This window comes from Eschrichtius robustus, chromosome 11, assembly GCF_028021215.1.
Source record: "Eschrichtius robustus isolate mEscRob2 chromosome 11, mEscRob2.pri, whole genome shotgun sequence".
In the NCBI taxonomy this organism is placed as follows: Eukaryota; Metazoa; Chordata; class Mammalia; order Artiodactyla; family Eschrichtiidae; genus Eschrichtius; species Eschrichtius robustus.
Genome location: NC_090834.1, coordinates 69645123 through 69661765, shown reverse-complemented (window position 1 = coordinate 69661765; position 16643 = coordinate 69645123). Strand labels below are relative to the sequence as shown.

The following is a 16643-nucleotide window of genomic DNA, read 5'->3' as shown; positions in this document are numbered from 1 at the left end:
GGTTTACATCTTAGTGTTTCCAACTCCATCGATGACCTTGGGCTCTGAGCCTCAGTTTACTCATCTGCAAAGTGGAGATTGGTCTTTGGTTCATCTATGTATTTTTAACTGAATGGCAACTCTGCGCCAGGCACATGCTGGGGGATGTGAAGTGACGTCACGGGGCTGTGAGGATAGAGAGAGCCATGGAAGCCCAAGCAGGTGCTGGCACGCAGCAGGTGCTCTTTGCACCTTCCCTGCTGCAGCGGGTGTAGCTCCAAGGGCCAGCGAGTTTCAGCTGGTGGAGGTCCCCTGGGCCTTCATTTCATGTGTCCTGGCTGGTTCCCCTGAAGATGGGCTTGAGAGGAGCCTGTGGAAAGCCCCAGCCCTGGCAGGGGCCCCCCTGGTGGCCTCCCCCTTTAGGCCTCTCGATATAAGAATGTCTGGATTCCCGGGGACCATGGACAACATGTCCCGGCCAGTGTGAGAAGCGAAGTGTGGCAGCAGGAGGGCCACAGAGAAGCTGAGCTCCCCTGCCGCTCGCCACGCAGAAGCCGAGGAAGGCCTCGTGGGGTTCCTGTGCTGTTTTCTCCCCCTTCCTTTGCCTCCCCTGATAAACTCTGAAATGGAAAATCAAAGACGCAGAATGGCTCCTTTGCCATTTTCCAGTATTTCATGGTAGTGTCGAAGTGCCAGGGCCGTTTCCCGGCCTAGCATCCTGCCAAATCTCCAGCGTGTTCTCTGCCAGCCCCGCCTCCCCGCCGGCCTGTGAGCAGAATGCTGTGCGGAGCGCCTTCTAAACATAGCTCTGTCCTCAGAACAACAAAGACCCCGTCCTCTGAACGGCTTCGGCCCTGACGGCAGGCCTCTAGGCTGTTTGTCAGCCTTCCCCACCAGGATGGGAGGGAGGAGCGGGGACAGACAGCGAGTGGCCAGGACTGGAGGAGCCTCTGAAGAAGCTGGTTCTAAGTGACCCAGCTTTGAGGCCCAGACACCCACGGGCCGTGGCCTTGGCCCTGAGTCTCCGGGGATGTGTGGGGCCTGGGGCCCTGTCCCAGGCGGGCTCTGCTAAGCTGGGACTGAGGCACAGGAGACTGGTTGGTGCTGAAGGGAGAGAGGTGATCCTCCCAGGAGAGGAGATGGAAGGATCCTGTCTTCAGGGTCAGACCCACTGGCTTGGACTCGCAACGCCACGTCTGGGCTGGGTGACTCTGGACAGATCCTTCACCTTAAGTCTCAGTTTCCACATCTGGGAAGTGTGGGTACTAAGGCCCGCGCCGGGGGGATTCAGGAGAACTGGTGCTGAGTGGCGGCAGCAGTGACCCGGCTGTGCCTGGGCCTGGTGCCAGAACGCCGTGGGCAGCTGGTGTAGGCTCAGCTTGTCATCTCACCCCAGCACCTCATCCCACCTGCTCCGTGGTGCTCACATGACCCCTTCATTCTTTTCTTTTCTTTCTTTCTTTTTTAAAAATTTTTTGGCATTCTCACAGCCCCGTGAGATAGGTCACAGCTATGAAGTGGCAAAACCAGAATTCAGTTTCTGCTCTTTTGGCCTCTAGGGGTTCTTTACACTTGGAAGTTCCACGGTTTCCAGTATGATCACAATTCTCAAAGAGCATCTCTAGCATTTCTAGCTGCTGGGAATGCACATCCACAATAAGTGAGCCGGCAGACCGTTAACACAGAAGCACCGAGCTTTCTTGGGGGTCAGTCATGCTGAACTCACCTGCCAGAGCCTCTGGCAGGTAGCAGAAACATGTCTGCAAAGGAAACCATTGCTTTAGTGTATCTGGATTTTTCAAAAGTGTTTGGCAAGGTTCCATGCCAAAAATTTTTCCATACCTAGAAAAAAATTAATTGCTTCACTGTGACTTTGTAGGGAATGCTTTGTTCTGCGTAGGAGTCAGTTTAGGGAAAGGAAGATATTCCTGAGGATGAACCTGTTCTTTGCTTGATGGAGAATTGTGAACAGCAGGGGCTCTTAGCTCATATCTTTTTTTTTTTTTCTTTAATTTATTTGGCTGCCCCGGGTCTTAGTTGCGGCATGTGGGATCTTCGTTGCGGCATGCAGGATCTTTTAGTTGCGGCATGCGGGATCTTTAGTTGCGGCATGCAGGATCTTTAGTTGTGGCATGCGAACTCTTAGCTGCGGCGTGTGGGATCTAGTTCCCTGACCAGGGATCGAACCCAGGCCCCCTGTACTGGGAGCGCGGGCTTTTAGCCCCTGGACCACCAGGGAAGTCCGCCCCTGCCCCCACAGCTCATATATTTTAAATTAAAGATCTGGAAGGGGAAGTATGTAGTAAAAATTCCAAGTTTACAGGATTCTTGGGGAATGAGAAGCCAAGTTAATGAAATGTGCATATTTTCTTGCTTTGGTTCCCAGATCAATGCTAACGGGCAGCATTTTGTTAGCCTGTTTGCCCCAGTAACATACAAGTGGTTTCATGCACTCAGTGTGTATCCATCAGGTGCCCCCGCATGTCAGGCGCTGTGCTGGGTCCAGGCGTGTGTCACACGTATTGTTATTCTGCTTTACAGGAGTGAGGGTACATGCTTCTTTCACTTGCTTGTTTTACTTACTGATGGATTGTAAACATCACAGTGCAAAGAACTACCTCATTCTTTTTAATGTCTGCCTGGTGCCATTTTCCCATGGAATGATTGTACAATAATTTAATCAGTCCCCTCTTATTGGGCATTTCCATTATTTCTGGATTACAAATATTACACTGATGTATAGCCTTAAACATCCCTGTACTTGGGTATTTGCACATATGGATGAGTGTTTCTGAGGATAGCCACCTGGAAGGGGAATTACTGGGTCAAAGGATCTATGCATTTACATTTTTGATAGATGCTGATGAATTGCCTGCAAAGAACATCTACTTCAATTTTAATTACCCCCAAATTGCCATCTGGCAATGCTCAGTTTCTCAAATCCCTACCAACGTGGGATATTATGCAATGTATTAGTTTCCTATTGCTGCTGTAACAGCTTACCATATATTTAGTGGTTTAAAAACAGGAATTTATTATCTTACAGTTCTGTAAATCAGAAGTCCAACAGGAGTCTCACTGGACCGAAATCAAAGTATTGGCAGGGCTGTGCTCCTTCTGGAAGGTCTAGGAGAAATACTGATCCTTGGCCCATGGCCCTTCCATAGTCAAAGCCAGTTAGGTCTGGATAACTGGGGACGAGGGTCTTTGCATGTGGCGTTGCTCTGACACTGACCCTGCTGCTCCTTGCCATGTGCAAAGCCCCTTACCGTTATACGCTGGGTGCACCTGGATAATCCAGGCTTCTTTCCTTATGTCAGGTCAGCTGATTAACACCCTTAATTCCACCTGTGACTTTAATGTCCCCTTGCCATGTAACATGACATGTCCACAGCTTCCAGGGATGAGGGTGTGGACATTGGCGGGGGGGCAGTATTCTGCCTACCGCAGATAGTATCAAACTTCTTGTTTCTGTTCTAAGTGAAAACATGGTATTCTGCTCTTTCAAGTTGCATTTCCTTGATTATTGGTGAAATCGAACATCTTTTCTGCGTGAAGAGACAAAGCAGTTTCACTGGCTGTAAGTTGTCTGTTCATACCCTTCTCTCCTTTTCTGCTGGGTTGCCTTTTTTTTTTTTTAATTGAATGATAAATTCTTTGAGGGCAAAGGCCTTCTCCTATTCACGTTTGCATCCCAATGCTTCAAAATGTGGCCGGGTTCAGAGAAGGGCCTTGATACCTGTGGGCCCTCTACCCCTCCCTCCCTCCTCCCCCCACCTACCCCATGCTCTTGCTATTCTGTTTTGGAAGAAATGTCAGGACGCTTCTGGCTTAACTGGCTGAGTTGAGTCTGTGTCGAGGAAGGCGCGGTGGCTGAGTGCTTTACTTACAAACCTGTCGGCTTCTCAGGCTATTATGGACTCTGGGGTCACACAGACGGAGTGCCCTGCCCCCAGCTCAGCCCCTGATTTGGGTGGCCCTTCCGCCCCTCTGAGACTCAGTTTTCTCACCAGTAAAAACAGCTGAACTTTTAGGGTTGCTGGGTTGGGAACAGGGACAAGATCGATTCCTTTTGGGAGGGCAGACCCTACTTGCTGAGCTGCTGCACTGCCGTGGTGACGGAAACTTCGGGCAGAGCCGTGGGAGGGGGCTCGTGGGCCAAGATGAGTGGGACGCTGGGGAGACACAGAGAAGAGCAATTTTAGGTCATCTTGCAGGGTGCTGGGCAGTGTGCTCTCCTTTTTTTTTTTTTTTTTTTAAAAGCTTCTTTTAATTAATTAATTAATTTATTTATGGCTGTGTTGGGTCTTTTGTTTCTGCGCGAGGGCTTTCTCTAGTTGCGGCGAGCGGGGGCCACTCTTCATCGCGGTGCGCGGGCCTCTCACTGTTGCGGCCTCTCTTATTGCGGAGCACAAGCTCCAGATGCGCAGGCTCAGTAGTTGTGGCTCACGGGCTTAGTTGCTCCGCGGCATGTGGGATCTTCCCAGACCAGGGCTCGAACCCGTGTCCCCTGCATTGGCAGGCAGATTCTCAACCACTGCGCCACCAGGGAAGCCCTGTGCTCTCCTTTTGTTACTGAATCGAACTTGGGTCCACTTGCCTGCACACAGTAAAGCCAATCTACTGATGCTGGGTCGTGGTGAGGAAAGTGCAGCGTTTGTTGCAAGGCCAAGCAAGCAGTAAAGCTCAGAAGATCCCAACTCCCCCTTGGCTTTCAGGGAAGGGTTTGTAAAGACAGGTTGAGGGAGAGAGTTGCACATGTGCGTGACGAGCTTGCAGACTTTCTTCTGATGGGTGGGAAGGTAACTGGGAGTCAACATCATCAGTCTTCTGGTTCCAATTGCCTGGGGTCTGTGGGCTTGTGATCAGCATACAGTTAACTTCTTCCACCTGCTGGGGGTTTCAGTATCTGCAAAACAGCTCAAGGACATGTTTAATGGCTAAACTATCACCATTTTGTCTTGCTTGACTGTTTTCCTTTGGTTCTGCATTTTCTCACTTTTCTGATTAAATTTTTTCTTTGGAACTCAGGGAAGGCCCAGGAGGTTAAAGTTTTTCTACAAACAAGAGGCAGGTGGAGGACATGGGGTGGGGGTGAGGGTCTGTCCCAGGAAGGCCCCATTGGGTCCTGCTTGGTTACCCTTGTCACTTTTTGAGAAGTTACAGTAGAGATTTAAATTACTTTTCACTTATTCTGGGTGTCAGCCCTGGTCCCTTCTGGAGCCCCTGATGAGCACAGAGCCTGGCACATGGGGGTGACTTGTACCACGTCTCCAGGTTGGCCTCTTCCCCGTCATCCCTCAGAGGGGGCTGTGGGAAGATGGTGTCCAGTGGGACTGATGGTCTTCCTGGCTGGGTGAACCTTGCTTGGTGAACAGAGCATGACCGCATGCTCTGAGGTATGCCAGGCTGGGGGTCAGTGCCAGGCTGGAGTTGCAACAGTCCTATGCAGAGGCCAAGCCTGCAGCTGCCCTGAACCAAATACCCATCTTCTCAGGCCTGCAGTGTTGGCCTGGGGACACCTGTCACTTCCCAGGGACAAAGCTTCATTCCCTAGGCTGCCTGGCCAGAGCCTCCCTGCTGACCCCCAGGCCTACACACATGCTCTGGCCCTGGGGGTCCCTAGAAGACCCCGTTCACAGTCTCCTGTCCATACCCATTAGCACTGGTGCCTCAGCTCACAGAGCAGAGGTAGGGACCAGCCCAGGCCGCTTAGGCCAAGGCTTGCCCATCCAGGCCTTTCCGGGTCGGGCTCCACACTTGCTTTCAGCTTGGAGCATGCCCAAGTCAGAGCGGAGAGGCAGGTCCCTCCCTCCCCCAGACCCTTCCATAAGGTTTGCTGGGGCCCCAGAACACCTGCCTCAGGAGAGTTTCTCATCCGTGGGTCCCTGACGGCCGCATCTGGAGCCCTAGGCCCCATCAGCCAAGGGCGGGTGGTGGAGAGGGTCCCCCTACCCTGAATAGCTGTTCTATCTTGGGGGGCCTCTCTGAGCCTCAGTTTCCAGGTTGATAGCATGGGGAAAGTAAGCCCTCCCTGCTGCTTGCTGGGGAAGCCACGAGGTAGATCAGGGACGCTGAGCCCGCTGGGGCTGCACCGTGACGGGATGGCAGTGGTGGATCTTATGCCTCTCGCCTCTCCCGCCCCTCCCTCCCTCTGAAGCTGCCAGCCCCGGGCCTGAGCCTGACAGCAGGCCCGGAGCTAAAGCAGCCCTGCTCCTGCCCGTGACTGGCGACCGTGGCCGGGCCGCAGTGGCCTCTCTGGTGGCCTCCCTCTCCTGGGCCTCGGGCCTCGGGGTGGACAGATCCCTTCTCTCCCTTTCTCCCCCATTTGTCCAGCCGAGCAGGGCTGGCAGCCATGAGAAGGCTCCTGGGCTGGAGGGCTGAGTGCCAGCTGCACCCTCCTCGGGTTTCAAAGCTGGCAGCTGCCTTTGCCGGGCAGCCCTGGACCCCAGACCAGGAGCCTCAGGAGGCCCCCCGGCAGCCGCCCAGCTGCGCAGCCTCTGCAGCACTTCCCTTCACTGTCAGCAGGGCCCTGCTGGGCCGGGACCCCAGCCCTTCCTGTGCAGCCACCTGGGCCTGGAACTCATTCGCTCTTCTTATTAAAGCCATCTGCTCCTCGTTGAAGAATGGCTCTGAGTCTCTGTGCTCCCATCCCGGGTGTGTGAGGGGGAGGGCTGCACGCAGACTCGATTGCGTGCACTGGGTGTGGCATCCTGCAGGGCAGAAGCCCGGGCGTGCGGGGTGGGTGAGGGCCCCTGCTAGCCTGGAGGGCGTGGATGCTGCAGTGAGAGAGCCAGGCGGGCTCTCTCATTCCTGTGGGCTAAGACTGCGGGATAAAGTGGGGCTTGGCCCTTCCAGGGCACCGCGGGTCAGCTGATCTGCCTTTCACTGATGACGCTGCTCTCCCCTCCCCTCCCTCCCTCCCCTCCCTCCCTCCCAGGAGTGCATCATCGATGAGGACTGTGGGCCTGGCAGGTACTGCCAGTTTTCCAGCTTCGAGTACTCCTGCCAGCCGTGCCGGGACCAGCAGACAGTGAGTGTGCTCAGAGGCCCCCAGAGCTGCAGCGCCAGGGCCATGGGGGCCCAGAAAAGGGGACCCGGGGGAGAAGGCCAGTGGCCCCCGGTTCTCAGCTGGGCTTCCTGGAAGCCTCCTCTGGGGCCCCACCGTGTCCACGCTTGGAACAGCCAGTCCATGGTGCCCAGTGGGGCTGACTCCTGGGGTGACCAGGAAGCCGTCTGCAGACCTGCTGTCACCCTGCCCGCCTCATAGATACCAGAGATGGGGAGGGAGGACAGAGGAGGCCCCACCCTGCCCCTTCCCTGGGGAAGACCATCCCAGTAGATGCAGCCAGCAACACCACGGCAGCCCTTGGGCAGGGGAGGGGCAACCCACCCCCCAGATCTTTCTCCCAGTCTGCTCAGAGAGGGCAGAAGGAGGCCCAGGAAGAAGCCAGAGCATGTTCCAGATGGAGGTTCCAGAGAGAAGCGGGAAGCCGGGAAAGAGTGACACTCCCTCCGCCCAACAGATGTTTTGGACAAAGCCATATATGGGCTTTTCTGGTCCTTTTCGTTATTAAGGCAATAACACAGCACAATAACAAGTTTGGAAAATAGAGGGCTTCTTGCTGCCCCTCCTGGCCCCACCTGTGGTTAGGCAGCTCCTGGCCTGCTCGGTGCCACCACTCCACATGTGCGACCCCAGGTCCAAGGCACCCAGTGCCCTCCTGTCCATGTGGCTGCCCAGGCTTGGGCCCTAATTTAATCAGCTGCTCAGATTCACGCTGCTGCCTGCGTCTGTGGGCCATAAGCCATCTTCCTTCCTGACCGTTAATTAGGGACCTAATGAAAAGGAGGCAAGGCCAAGTCTGGGGGGGGAACCGAAAAGATGCAACCATCCTTTATAAAATCTCAAGCTGCGTAGGACTCCCCCAGGTGTCATGTTTCCTGCCCAGCTCCCATCTCCACCCCCCTTGACTTCCCTAAGACACCCCCAGACCAAGGAGCTCAGTTTCCTCCTGTCTATAGTAGGAGGATGTGGGTTAGCCGACCTGCGCTGTCTCCAGGCTTCTGGATTGGGGGCAGGGACAAGCTGGGCTCCCTCAGGTTCGTGAGCCGCCTGTGTTTTCCCTTCCCGCTGCAGCTCTGCACTCGGGACAGCGAGTGTTGTGGAGACCAGCTGTGCGTCTGGGGTCACTGCACCAAAACGGCCACCAAAGGCGGCAACGGGACCATCTGCGACAACCAGAGGGACTGCCAGCCGGGGCTGTGCTGTGCCTTCCAGAGAGGTGGGTGGGCTCCCCTCTGGGGGCAGGACAAGCCCTGTCCCAAGCTCCAGCACACTGGGCCTCCTGGGGCCCCGTCCATGCCAACCACACCTTTTCAGGGACCTTCTCCTAGGCAGGGTCCCCAGTGCTCATTGGTATGTGTCCCAGCGCCACAACTTCTGCCCGGGGCTGAAGACCAGCTCTCTCTCTCTCTTTTTCTTTTTCCCCCTGTGATGCCTAGAAATTAAATTCCTTCAGGATGCATGAGCCCAAGGAGGGAGGAATACCCCCAGATGGGTGGGATGAGGGCACCCCCTCCCCATCCCACTCCACCCATTCCCCAGGCCTCAGGGTAGCACCTGGCCCTGGTCCGCTTTCCTGCGAGTGGCCCCCTTCTACTCCCGTCTCCCATTCTCACTGCCCCTCCCAGGTGAGGTCTGCTCAGGTGCTCTCCCCATCCACGGGTGTTTCTGAAACCGTCCCTTAACCCCCTCCTTCAACCCCTCGTCCACCTGGTACCTGCTGCCCCAGCAGTTTTCCTCAAGGACATGGCTCCCTGGGTATCATTCCTCTGGGAGCTGCGGTTGCTCCTGTCCTGTCACTTCAATTCCACTCCTCAGTTGGCCTTCCAAGACCTCTGCCGGGTCCAGCTTACCTGTCCTCCTTTTCTCTCTACTCCTTGGCCCATCTGGGAATCTCGCTGTCCCAACCTTTCTCACCAGCCCAACCCCAGGCCTTTGTTGGTTCTGGGCTCCAGCCTTTTTTTTTCTATTTTCTACATATATATATAAACATAGTTACTTTCATTTTTTAATTATACAAATAATACATTTTCAATGTAGGAAAACTGGAAGATACAGATAAGCAAAGGTCTTATCTATATCCTTCCAGATTTTTTTTTCTTTGAACACATATTTTGTTACAGTAATTCCTGCCCCTCCAAAAAAAATTTCAGTGCCTTTTTCCACTCTTAATTTCTCCATACCTCTGGCCTCAAAACCCAGCACAAGACCACCTCTTCCAGCCAGTCCTCCCTAACTGCTCCAGCCCTCCCAGCTTGTTCCCTCCTGAGCCCATGCCGTCATTCTGGTTTCCTACCATTCCACCTCTTCAATCCCTACCTCCACTTTGGGGTTCAGGGTGGAAGCTGGGGGCTGCACCCCATTTCTCTGCTCCTTCCTTTGGTGCCTGCCTGCCTGGTACAGGGGTAACCCTCAGCTGGTTCCAGGTCTGTTGTTTCCTGTGTGCACACCCCTGCCCGTGGAGGGTGAGCTCTGCCACGACCCTGCCAGCCGGCTTCTGGATCTCATCACCTGGGAGCTGGAGCCTGATGGAGCTTTGGACCGATGCCCATGTGCCAGTGGCCTCCTCTGCCAGCCTCAGAGGTGAGGTCTCACCTGCCCTTTCTGTCGGGGGCTGAGAGCAAATGAGGTGCCACCCAGTGGGGACCCAGGAGCAGGAGCAGGGTGGGGGGAAGATGTGGATTTAATTTAAGGTAGGTTTAGTTGGAGGTGTCCTTGGGTCTTCCAGATGGAAGGTCCAATAGCGGATCTATAGGACTAGGGCTCAGGAGGTGTGGCCAGGGGTACAGATTGGGGCTCATCTGTGTGAGGGTTTGAAGCCTCCTCAGTAGATGACCTTAAAAAAGATTGTGTGTGGAGGGAGCCCAGGCCCAGCGCAATGAAAGAGCAGAGGAGACAGAAGGTGCAGTCAGAGAGGTAGGAGGGGAGCCGGGAGAGTGGTCAGCAGAGTAGAGGCTGTGGAGAGACGTGAAGCACCAGGCCTGCTCAGAGGCTAAGTTCTCCGTGCGCATCTCACTCAGCAGCCGCTGCTCCGCCTTCTCTCCCAGCAGAATCCAGGGTGGCTGGGGAGACAGAACCCTAGCCCCGGCCCACAAGGCCCAGGGCTCCCCACAGGTGCAGCAGGGGCTGCTGCTGCCTGGGGGCCCGGGTGGGCAGGGGGCTGTAAACTCTCAGACCCCGGAGTCCTCAGGGCTGCCAGAGAGGGTCCGTGACAGGAGGACAGACCTGTGGCTAGACGTGGGGGAGCTCACCTTGGAGCACATTCTCCAAAGGTGACCCTCCCTCGGCATCTGCTTTAAGGCAGGATGTTAGAGGAGGTGCCGTGAAAGTGAGCTGGGCTTGTGCAGAGGGTGGGGCCTCAGTTTGGGGGCCTGGGCCTCGCCCCCGTCCCTCCCTCCGCAGCCACAGCCTGGTGTACGTGTGCAAGCCCACCTTCGTCGGGGGCCGCGATGAGGACGGAGCGAACCTGGTGCCCAGAGACGTCCCGGACGAGTACGAAGACGGCGGCTTCATCGAGGAGGTGCGCCGGGAGCTGGAGAACCTGGAGAGGAGCCTGTCAGTGGAAATGGCTCTCAGGGAGCTCGGGGCCGCCTCGGAGCTGCTGGAGGGAGAGGAGATTTAGACCCACTGTTCTATGGGTAGACATGCAACAGAAGTAGTTAATTTATTTCCCCAGCTGTGTCCCTAGGTGTGGGCTCACCAGGCTTTTTTTCCGTGCCCTCTTCCCAGTACATTTTCCCCTCTGGCTTGAAACAACATGAGGGGCTGCACCCTTGCCCAGCACCCACCCCCCTCCCCCATGCATCACAATTCTGCTGTCCGGGGAAGACCAGGGTGTGGGAGGCTGAAGGTAGAATAGGGCTGCTACACTGGTCCAAAGTATTGGCTGCTTCGCCTCTGCTGGTTGGCAGATGGCACGTTTCGTTTTGTATGACATTGCCTCGAGAATAGTTGGAGGGGAGGGGATGGAAAAGAATGCAGAATTTCCCCACGATGGGTTTTGGGGAAATGTTGACTCTCAAACACATGGAGAAGAATGCCCTGCTTTGCAAACGTAAACCTGCAAAAATGCAACAAGTGAATCTTTCATGCCATTCTCCCCATGGGCACAGGCAAGCGCTGCCCTCAGCTGCTGCAGGTGAAACGTTCTCACTCCGCGTTGCCTGCATTCATCCTCTCAGCAGTGTTACTCAGCTCCTACCTCTGTGCCAGGGCAGCAGTGTCATGTCCTCTCACCACAGCCTGGTGAAGGGGGCGTTGGTCTCCCCGTCTGTCAGGATCTCGGAGGCTCAGAGATGTCAAGTGGCTTGCCAAGTCACACAGCTAGTGAAGACCAGAGCAGGATGTCACCCAGGTGTGATTCCAAGCCCAGTGCTCTCCCCACCAGCCTCAGTGCCACCAAAAGTACCCCCTACGAGGATAAAGAATGAGATTTTTCCTTTTTTTTTTTTTTTGAGGCACATCTGGAACTAAGGTCAAACTAGTTCACACATCCCTGTAAGATTAAAGTTCTGCTGTTAGAAAAACAGCGTTCTCCCCAGTGTTCTCCCCAGTGTGGGTGGCCATCACTCCAGTGGAGACAGAGGTATTGACACTGTCCCCTGTGGCAGTCAGTTATATCAGTAACTTTGAAGGTACACATGACCGGAGCATAATATGTAAGTTAACGTGCCAGAAACAGTACTTAGGTAATCTTAGGGCCAGGATTATAAATGAAATTTGCAAAATCACTTACCAGCAACTGAAGACCATTATTGACTGCATGGAGAAAATCAAGCCAAGCAAGACTGTGAAATATGGTTGTAATATCCAAGCTAAGAGCACTGAATTGTATGCTGTTCTATAAATATTTTCAAGTGTCATGGACTGTTTCCATCATGTATTCAGAGTTATTAAATGTTAAAGTCACACACAATTGTATAAGCATGCTTTCTTCAAGTTTTAAATTATGTATAAACACATGTTGCATTTAGAAATCAAGCATAAATCACTTAAACTACTCTTTTGTAGCTCTTGGACTTCTTTTTCCTTTTGACTTTGAATAAATATAAAGCCCTTTCAGCCAGAAAAAATAAAATAGAAATGACCTGCATTGTCCAAAAAGAAAAAAAAAAGTTCTTCCATAAAGCAAATTTTCCAGACAATGGAAGCATACCTCTTTTAGCATCAAAATATGTTAGAAATGTTAACCATTTGGGGATGGGAATTAGTCCTTAAGAGTGTCAGTGCTTCATTGTCTCTGAAAGAGTAAATGGAATGTGTATGCCTCTTTTCTGGGGAGGCTTCTTTAATCAAATGCAGTTCTGGGCCAAACACAGTAAGATCTTCAGTGAGCATCATAATCCATAATAATAAACTACTATATATGAAGGTCACCTGGGTGATTGATTGATAGACACCAGATTAGACAGTCTACCCATATTAATTCAATATTCATTGAACCCATGAGTATCTTCTTCATTTAACAGATGAAGAAATGGAGACTCAAAAAGATTAAGTGATAGAGCTAGAAGTCAAAACAATATCTAGTACAGTATGCCCAGGATATACTGACAAGTTTATCTCTTAAAATTAGCTGTTTTCAATGTCCAGAATCATCAGGACCACTCTACATCTTTATTACTCACTCAACAGATATTTACTCAGAACCAGGTGCTGTGATATGCACTAGGGGTACCAAGTTGATCCAGATAGGGTCCTACCCTGAAGGCATCACAGCCTAATGAGGGAGATACACTAAACTCAGCACTGACAAAATGAAAGCAGTCAACCCGATATCTGAACAGAGCGTTACGGGATCCTCAAAGGAGCACGTGGCTTGGGAGAGCTGGCATGGAAACTGGCTTTCAAAGATGACAGTATATCAGGAGGACAGAAGGAATAGGAGAGGGCATTCTGGGCTACAGGCAGAGGGAGGGAGGCAAGGAGGAGGGATGGTATATAGGGGGAACTGCAAGTAATTCACAGTGGCTGGAAGGCAAGGTAAATTTGAGCGTTTGGAGAAGAGGCTGAAAATTATTTCATCCAAAAATTTATTGAGCACCTACTAAATGTCAGGCCCTATGTTAGGTGCCAGGGAGACAGTGGCACATGAGATTAAAAACTAGGTCACTTTCTCATGGAGCTTATATGCAGGTATATTATCTTGTTCCACTTTGTCATCATAGCCACAAAAATGTTAAGAACATGAGACGCTTGGCAAAATTCTTGGCTGAAATTCACATATAAACACGCTGGTGTATCTCCTCTACTCACGATTCTAAGTGGAAAGTGTTAAAGGTTAGGTGGAGCTTGGTACTTGCATCTTCCTGCCTGCCCTTCCCGAGATCCGGAGTTCCTGCCAAGGAAGCCACGGGAGATGCTGTCATTTCAATTACGGGACAGCTAATCCCAGCCCTCTTGCGCTTCTCCCACCATCACAGAGGCTGAAAAAGCTGGACACTTGCTTTCCCAGCCCCCACTTGCAGCTAGAGACGGCCACATGACCCAGTTCTGGCCCTGGAAATGGGAAGGCTGCCAAAGAGTTTCTGGGAAGGGTTTTTTACCTGAGTGACAAAAGGAAAGAGGCCTACAGGAAGTATGTCCCCACTCTCCACCCCCTTCCCTGGTTGGTTGCCTGTCTTTGAGCACAGGTGTTTAGGATGTGACATTTGGAGCTGCAGCAGCCATCTTGGGATCATGTGATCAAGATCAAGGCCATCAGCAGGGCTGCCTTCTTGGAGGCTCTGGAGAAGAAACGTCCTTGCCCTTTTTAGCCTCTAGAGGTTGCTCTCATTCTGTGGCTCATGGCCCCCTTCATCTTCAAAGCCAGCAGTAACAGGTTGGGTCTTTTGGTGCCATCTCTGCAGCTGGGAAAGGTTTTTCACTTCCAGTGACTCATATATAATCCAGAATAATCTTCCCATGGCAAAGTCCTTAATCTTTATTATATCTGCTGTCCCTTTTGCCATGTAAGGTAAATATTCAGAGGGTCTGGGGTTTGGGATATGGACATCTTTTGTCGGCCGTTATTCTACTTACCTCAGAAGGATAAACGTCTGAGTCCTTGATGACGCTGAGGAGGAAAGCAGCCCTTCTGTCAACTATTTCTGGACTCCTTCTAAAGTAAACCAGCAATATGACAGATAAAGTTGCTGTTAGTCTTTGTTGTTTGAAGCCAGAAACAACTAAAAGGGGAACAATGTGCAGCTTTATGAATCCCAACCCACCCGCTTTCCCACCCTCAGTGGGAAAGCAAGATGATTAGAAAATGAAGTGTTTGGGTGTGGTGCAGGCTCCAAGTCTGAGCCCCACCTTCCGCCCAGAGGAGTGGCTGGCTTGTCCACCCACATGGCCTTAGACTAAACTGGAAGAGGACTGTGATGGAACAACAATGATTGCTGCTGACTCTTCCCAGCTTCCCCTCTTCATGTTCTGTTCCTGCTCCCTCTTTACTCCTCCCAGGGTCTGGCTTTTCTAGCCTCCCTAGCCTGGTTCTTTGCGCTTTTGACACGATCAGGAGAAAGGGGTGCAGGGCAGAAGGATGAGAGCTGAAGAGAAAAGCCAGGAGCCTGCTGTGGTGGGAGGGAAGCGTGGGATAAAGGGCAGTTAAGTATTCCTGTAGTCTGTGCATCCCCTCTAGAGAGTCAAGAAATGCAACTAGATTAGAGATTATGTTTTGATAGCCAGATTGGGTTTCCAAAGTCAGAGGGCCGACAGCTGTGGAGCTAGGCACCTCATAACAGGGGCTGCTGAGAGGTGCCGCTGCAGCAGCAGCAACTCAATTGCCCTATATAAAGATGACGAGAGAGGTGGTAAGAAAGCCCCTTTTGGGAGATGGCAGTGTTTGGAAAACAGGTTATTTCCCTGTCTGACCTCCTGTGAGGCAGGGGAAATTAGACTTATTCCTTTGGCTAAAACCTATGGGAGGAACTTTCAGATAAACACTCATAAAGTTTGGATGGGACAACTCAACAACAAAAAACCAACCAACCCAATCAAAAAATGGGCAGAAGACCTGAAGAGACATTTCTCCAAAGAAGAAATACAGATGGCCAATAGGCACATGAAAGGATGCTCAACATTGCTAATTATTAGAGAAATGCAAATCAAAACTACAGTGAGGTACCACCGGTCAGAGTGGCCATCATTAAAAAGTTTACAAATAACAAATGCTGGAGAGGGTGTGGAAAAAAGGGAACCCTCCTACACTGTTGGTGGGAATGTAAGTTGGTGCAGCCACTGTGGAAAACAGTATGACGGTTCCTCAGAAAACTAAAAATAGAATTACCGTATGATCCAGCAATCCCACTCCTGGGCATATATGCAGACAAAACTATAATTCAAAAAGATACATGCACCCCTATGTTCATAGCAGCACTATTTACAATAGCCAAGACATGGAAGCAACCTAAATGTCCACTGACAGATGAATGGATAAAGAAGATGTGGTACATATGGAAAACTACTCAGCCATAAAAAAGAATAATGCCATTTGCAGCAACATGGATGCAACTAGAGGTTATCATACTAAGTGAAGTAAGTCAGAAAGAGAAAGACAAATACCATATCACTTATATGTGGAATCTAAAATATGACACAAATGAACCTATCTATGAAACAGAAACAGAATCACAGACATAGAGAATAGACTCGTGGTTACCAAGGGGGAGGGAGGTGGGGAAGGATGGATTGGGAGTTTGGGGTTAGCAGATGTAAACTGGTACATATAGACTGGATAAACAACAAAAGTCCTACTGTATAGCACAGGGAACTATATTCAATATCCTGTGACAAACCATAATGGAAAAGAATATGAAAAAAGAATGTATATATATTTGTATAACTGAGTCACTTTGCTGTACAGCAGTAATGAACACAATATAAATCAACTATGCTTCAATAAAAAAATAAAATTTGTATGGGAGCCATTGACATCTCAAAGGGGGATGGTTGTGTAGAAGGTGGACACGTTGACTTGCCACTAGTACCGTGGAAGGAGGAGCATCAGGGAGAGATGGCTGGATGGAGCAGTGAGGTGGAGGAGGGCAGATGCAAAGAAGATAGATTCCTACTGCACCCACAGCCCGAGAGACAGGGCCATGGAAGAAACATGCAATTAAGGGTTGAAGACTTGGTGGGGACCAGGGCATCATGGGATAACGTGGTACGCATTTCAGAGGAATGTCCCTTGCCAGCAGGAAGTCGGCAAAAGACAGTCAAGTTTCATAAGGAACCACCAGTGTTGTTTGGAGTTGAATCCTTGGCTGGTAGGACCCGTAGGGCGTCTACCTCCTACGAGAGTTTGTGGTGACCAGGTAAAAGGGGACAGTAACCTCACCACCACCCACAGGAGGCTGCTCTTTTCCCTCTTCCACCATCCACAGAGCTGGTGCGGAAAAGAGCCAGTGGGGAGGGAGGGCTCTGACCATAGCCTCCTTCCCTCTCCAAGCAGAGAGTGGCACATCCAGCAGCCACTGTGCGTGTGGTGGGGGGAGGCGCTTTAAATCAAATGGCTAAAAAACTTCAACAAGGTCAGATTGTCTGAATAATGCAAAGTGACTTAAAAGTTATAGGGTTGCCCCAAAAGTCTGCTTCCAGTGCGAAACTGCATTCTACA

At 51.7% G+C, this 16643-nt stretch overlaps 1 protein-coding gene across 1 annotated transcript in view; it reads left to right on the top strand.

The window, feature by feature from the left end:
• Positions 1-12045, top strand: part of DKK3 (dickkopf WNT signaling pathway inhibitor 3) — a 47705-nt gene extending 35660 nt beyond the window's left edge. Inside the window, exons 5-8 of the mRNA XM_068555251.1 lie at positions 6920-7012; positions 8120-8264; positions 9472-9628; positions 10448-12045. Of these exons, the coding sequence (XP_068411352.1) occupies positions 6920-7012; positions 8120-8264; positions 9472-9628; positions 10448-10667 (615 nt within the window). The 3' untranslated portion in view covers positions 10668-12045. The remainder of the gene's footprint in view (positions 1-6919; positions 7013-8119; positions 8265-9471; positions 9629-10447) is intronic.
• Positions 12046-16643: the final 4598 nt, after the last annotated feature.